We start from the raw sequence: 5,608 nt of genomic DNA, 5'->3' as shown, positions 1-5,608 counted from the left end.
GTTTGTGCCTTCCAAATGCATGATATTTTTTTCTTAAGAAACCACATATGTAATGTTGTGGTCTTGTGGAAAAAGAAAAAAAACATAATTATGCTCTAAAAGCTTCTTGACATCACAACCTATGTTATTTCTTCACAAAGCTTAAAACACATGAACATGTTTTTTTTCACTATTTTCTGAATTTAGTGCTCGTGGGGGAGCATGCAAGCCTTAGCTTTTTTTTTTGAATATCTGATCTGGTGCTACCTTTTATTAAAACTCCTAAGAGCATCTCCAACAAGCGTTTTATTTTTTAGGCGCCGAAGACAGAAAACATCACTCCATCAAAAGCTCTAAAATAGAAAGCGCACAAAAAAAAGGTTAGCGCCCACACCGTAAATTTTGAGCACGCTGGCTTCCAGACATTATTAGGGGGCACCGGAGCAAGTGGGACCGTCGGATTGGACGCCACATTTTTGTGCATCTATTGAAGAACAAAGTCTTAACGGACATTATTAGGGGGCACCGGAGCAAGTGGGACCGTCGGATTGGACGCCACATTTTTGTGCATCTGTTGAAGAACAAAGTCTTAACGGGCCGCGCTATCGTTATTTCAACGTTGTAAAAAAAAAGTGATAGCGCGTATGTTGGAGAGACTCTAACACATTGTCAAGAAAAAGCATCTTCTAACCCTATTTACTAATCCCAGGTCTAACTGGGAATTTAACCACACATACATTGGACACAATTTCATCATAATTTACGCTCATGCTCGATATGTACAGAACAATACATACGACCATTGAGCAGAACGTACCACTACTGCACATTCAAGCATTCGGTTATATAAAGATGCCAAAAAGCAATGACAGCAGCCAAAAAAATCCCAAGGGATTCAATGGGCTGCATATTGCACAGTGCATACCCATGACACACAAAAAAACCAACATATTTGCCTATATGCAGCTGCTACTTTCATCAGCCGTTCTATTCTGATGGACCAAGAGTTGCCGACACAACATGGGCAAATCTGGGTCAGTTGCTAAAACTCAGAAGTCAGAATTTCTCCACAAAAACTAGATCTGTCGAAGCATTCGCCCAGCACATTCAGCACCGATGCCACCTGATGAGGAGATGATGATTGTATTCTACAAGCTCGTGTCAGATGCAAGATCAGGCTATGAAACTTTAGCAGTCTCTCTGGACAGCATTTCTTCTTCAGCATGTCTCAGAGTCTCCCGGAAAGCTTGTAGGGAGCTGGACGCGAAGCTCTCCAAGGCCTGAAGGACCCGGCTCAAGCTCACCTGCAGACTGTCTGCTTCAAGAAAATGCGCCTGGTACGTTTGCGCCGTCGGAAGCAGGCTCTGCCGGCCTGGCACCAGGGCCAGCTTCCTGTTCAGTGTATCCGCCTCCCTGTTGATCTCCACGGACTTCCTCTCTAGAATCCTGTTCCACTTTTCTCTTTCCCGGGTTACGAAGATCAGCTCGCTTTGCTCAGCAGCGGCTCTGTGCTCGCACTGGTTGCGTACGCTGGTCACGAGGGCCTTCATGGCGGCAACCACTTCCTTCTCGGAAATCCGATCCATGGCTTGAGACCAGGTGTTGCCGATGACGAACACGAGAGGCGCACCCACCCTTCCAGGAGAATAGGGAGCAGCTCCGTCAGGCGTCTCCTCCTGCTGATAGTTGAGGCACAGTGCCAGCCATCCATTCAGTGCCTTCACGAAGCTCCTTTGCGCATTCACCCAGGAGCAGAAATTTACAATCCATTTAACCAAGTCCACTTCAAGCTCCATTGCTAGATCTCGACTGATCCAGCCGGAGATAGCGGAATCCAGGTTTTTCGCCCCCGATATTGCTTCACACTGAATCTGGTAGCACTCCAGCTTTTCTTTCCACATGATCACAAACCTACAAAGAGAGGTTGTCACTCTTTTGATGCAAGCTAGCTTCCATCGGATAAGAATTGCAAGATTGCAAAGAAAGAAACTGAGAGTGTTCAGGAAAGTTCACCGAAGGTAAAAGCATGTCGAGATTGTCTACTCGAAAACATGGGTTACTTAAAAAAAACATACACGTGCACTGTAAATGCAGGACTGTAGAGTTAGCCTCTACACAATATGTAAAAAAATCCAGGTAGCTGCACTGAAACTTAATAACGTGCTGGACTAAGAATGTTACTTCCCAATAGAAGATTGTACAAACTAGACAAGCAGACAACCAGTGTAAAGGCGGAAGTAGTGTACCGACAGGGAACTAATTGAAATATGTACCTAAGATATCAAGGCAAAAAATTAGAGCGTACCCTTGGATTAAGGCCATAATTTGTGGCCACAATTCCTCATCCCTTACTCTGTCTATCTTTTTTGAAACCTTAGCAATAACTCGCACAGCCATTCTTATTTTTGCCGACAGCTTTCTGACCAAATTTTGAGTCGCATCGATCTTCTGAGCTTCAGAACCCTTTTGGTCCAAGAACTTCAGCCGCTTGGAGTTCTTTGCTAGCAGGAGGCGCATTTTTTCTTCAGACTGGAAGGGAAAACATAACAAAAATAATCAGATGTAGCATAGTAGATAACACGGGTGAGATCATATGAGAAAAATAATCTCCTCAGTTTAAAAGAAAAGGCACGGCCCACATTATTGAAACTAGTGCTACATAAGAGAGTTCCATCCTAAAATGATCATTTGTTACTAAGGAGCAAACAACATAGATTAAATGAAATTTAATATTGTTATACATTAAGAAACGTAAACAGGAATTGGTTAGATGTGTTTAATACTTGTGCCTAGTTTGTAAATATTTATTTTGTTAATGAAAATACCGTACAATAATTGTTCTATGGTTTGTGGTTTAGAAAAAAAGGTAGTGTAGCATCCTTTCAAATGAAACTAGCATCAGAACACAAACCCACAATCTCTAAAGTACATTTAATACTATTACAGAACTTGTTAAATCTCTTCAAATATGGCATGTAAATTAAAATATTCCTAATCTGGGTATTTGGTCTCCAGAAAGGAGCTTTTATACGATATTCCTAAGACCTTTTCCAAATGAAGCAGCACACTTGGCATTCCATTGATCTAAGCCTTGCCATGCTAGGATCAACATTTCATCTTTCTTCATTGCCGCCTATCGGCACTAGTTTAAGGATATTGTCATTGCGCAAACATGGCACTATGAGAGGATGACATTGTGCTCTCTGTAAATATTTGCCACCAGTAGTATTTAGTACAAGTAACAAACAAATATCCATCCTACATATCAGTTTTTTTTTAAAAAAAAGGAGGAATACCCCGGCCTCTGCATATGCATCTGAATCCTACATATCAGTTAACTTGATAAAGCACTTCAACATACCTAGTTACTAACTTATCATTCCAGCACAGAGTAAAATCAGCTATTACTCCAACATAATCAAAGGCGAATACATACCTTAACCTCATTATACAATTTCTTCTCCCAGATATAGAGCTTCTGCAGGGTGACCGATAAGCTCTTCCCCCCTTCAGCCACCTTCTTCCAACCTCCAACATCCAACTCTTCACCTCGGTGCCCTGAATTTGGCATTGCAGCCGTTGACACCATCCGAGACGAAACTATTTCGAAATACCAATAAATCGATCAGTGACAGCAAGAATCGACGACATCAAAGTATATCAGAGAATGCATGCTTTTAACATGGACTACACCGAAGTACGTATATCAGAAAAATATGCCAGTTCTTGAAACAACAAATAGTTCGCCATAAGATCAATGACACTAAACTAGTCAGAATACATGCAAGTTCTTGATAACCCAAATAAACAGTTCGTAAAAGAAAAACTCACCATGGTACACTGAGCTCCGGGGGTGGTATTGGTAACTCCGCCTCTCCACCTCCAGGATCGGTGCGACCGCCCAGACTGCATCCGCCGCCCGAACAAACTGCGCCTTGATCTCCCCGGCGATGTCTGCACTCCCGTATGACTTGCGGTGCGTTGGCACGGAGGCTGCGACATTAGGCTGCGCTGGCGCCTGTTGCCGCGACACGCCACCCCCGGCGAGCACTCCCTTATCGACCACGCAATTCTCCTCTTCGCTGCTGCTCATGCCGCCGACCGAGCTGCGCCGGCTACGTGCGCCGCCACTCCCCCCCATATAGTGCTCGCTGGACACCTCCTTGACGACCGCGTCGTCCTCCTCGAGCTCCGGGATGCCCTCCTCCTCCCGAACGTCTCGCGAGCACCGGCTCGGCGTGTACGGTGTCGTCGCCGTGGTCCCAGCGCCGGCAGCATCGTAACAGTAGTTGTCGTGCACTTGGTAGTCGTCGAACACATTGAAGAAGTCCCACGAGCTCGCCCTCGGCGGCGACGGCGGGGGTGCAGCCGTCCTACCTGCCGCCGCGGCCTCCCCTCCGTAGGAATGGTACCGCGCGTGCCCACCCGCCGGGTCGGAGGAGCCGAAGTAGACGCGCTCCGACGCGGGCGCGCGCTGCTCGACGGCGACCGAGGCCGGAGGCGGGCGGCTCCGCGCGTAGTAGAGCTGCAGCGATCCCGGCGGGTACCCAAACGGAGGCTCGTGCTCGTAGCCGTAGCCGTAGCCGTAGCCGTAATGCGGGAAGTGAAGCGCGTGCGGGTGGTGGAGTTGGTCGTGGCGGGCATCGTCGACGCGGCGGGGAGGCGAGGAGGCGACGGAGCCGGAGTCGGACCCGGAGGACGGCGCGAAGTCGATGTGCGAGGAGGAGTGCGGGGGAGAGGAGGGCTGCGGCGGCGCCGGAGGGTCGACGGTCTTGACCGCGGCGGGGAGCGTGAGCCCCGTGCGCGGGCGCGCGGAGGCGGAGACGAGGAGGATGTGGAGCGAGGAGGAGACGGAGAGGAGCGAGCCGGCGAGCGCGGCGTGCGCGGCCCCGAGCGCGTCGCGGTGGCGGACGGCGACGGCGAGCAGGTCGGCGCGGCCGCGGCACAGCGCCACCGCCTCCTGCTCGTCCAGCTTGGACCCCTTGCAGCCCATCGGCGGCGCTTAGCAATCAGCTCGATCGGCTGTTGGCTGCCGCTGCTGCCCAGTCACCACAGTCCTGCAACGATCGCCCCCCGGGCCGACCTTATAGGCGGCCGTGTCGTCCCGCCATGATGATGATGATGACACCGACGGACTTGGGGGGCTGATGGGGAAATGATATCGATGGCTGTGTGTGTGTGTGTGTGTGTGGTGGAGCCGTGGAGGTGGAGCGGAGCAAAGTGGGGGAGGGGGAATCTGCTCTTGCCGTTTTGCTCGTGGGAATTTGTTTGCACTCGCTCGACTCGGTCCTTCCTTCTTTTTCCGGGCTTCATATGGAAGGGGCGCTCCTTGTATTCTTGCGGTGGGGGAAAGGCCCACACACACGACGACGGTCTCTTCTATCTACGCCCCCGAGTCGAGAGTGTGGGTGCTGGTGTCACTGGTGTGGGTGGGGAGTGTGACGGGAAACGGAGGGGGGATGACGGACGACAGGCGAGGCAAGGGCAGCAGCAGCACCGGACCGTCATGTTATTTTCGCCTCTCTCCATTTAACAGGTTTTGTTTGTTTCCTTTTGGAAGCGTAAGCGAGGCCAGGGCTGCGGCGGCTGGCGAGGCGGTGCAGGGCGCGCAGGCTTTGGCTTTGGTTTG

General features: G+C 49.8%; 1 protein-coding gene across 1 annotated transcript; it reads right to left on the bottom strand.

Moving 5' to 3' along the window:
- Positions 1-808: 808 nt before the first annotated feature.
- Positions 809-5,280, bottom strand: LOC123403642 (protein ALTERED PHOSPHATE STARVATION RESPONSE 1-like). Its single transcript, XM_045097563.1, has 4 exons — positions 3,811-5,280; positions 3,416-3,579; positions 2,285-2,508; positions 809-1,890 (listed from the first exon to the last, which is right to left on the bottom strand). The coding sequence occupies exons 1-4, from the start codon at positions 4,970-4,972 to the stop codon at positions 1,158-1,160; spliced, it is 2,283 nt and encodes a 760-aa protein (XP_044953498.1). The 5' UTR covers positions 4,973-5,280; the 3' UTR covers positions 809-1,157.
- Positions 5,281-5,608: the final 328 nt, after the last annotated feature.

Source organism: Hordeum vulgare, chromosome 6H, assembly GCF_904849725.1.
Source record: "Hordeum vulgare subsp. vulgare chromosome 6H, MorexV3_pseudomolecules_assembly, whole genome shotgun sequence".
In the NCBI taxonomy this organism is placed as follows: domain Eukaryota; kingdom Viridiplantae; phylum Streptophyta; class Magnoliopsida; order Poales; family Poaceae; genus Hordeum; species Hordeum vulgare.
Note: the sequence above shows the minus strand (reverse complement) of the source record. Positions and strands in the feature narration are given on the sequence as shown.

What these genes read in the sequence shown, in the direction of transcription:
- LOC123403642 (XM_045097563.1), bottom strand. Translation starts at nt 4,972, where the DNA reads ATGGGCTGCAAGGGGTCCAAGCTGGACGAGCAGGAGGCGGTGGCGCTG. An exon ending in CCGGAGCTCAGTGTACCATG is followed by an intron (nt 3,580 to 3,810) that starts GTGAGTTTTTCT and finishes ATTTCGAAATAG; the next exon opens with TTTCGTCTCGGATGGTGTCA. An exon ending in ATTATGGCCTTAATCCAAGG is followed by an intron (nt 1,891 to 2,284) that starts GTACGCTCTAAT and finishes CTCTCTTTGTAG; the next exon opens with GTTTGTGATCATGTGGAAAG.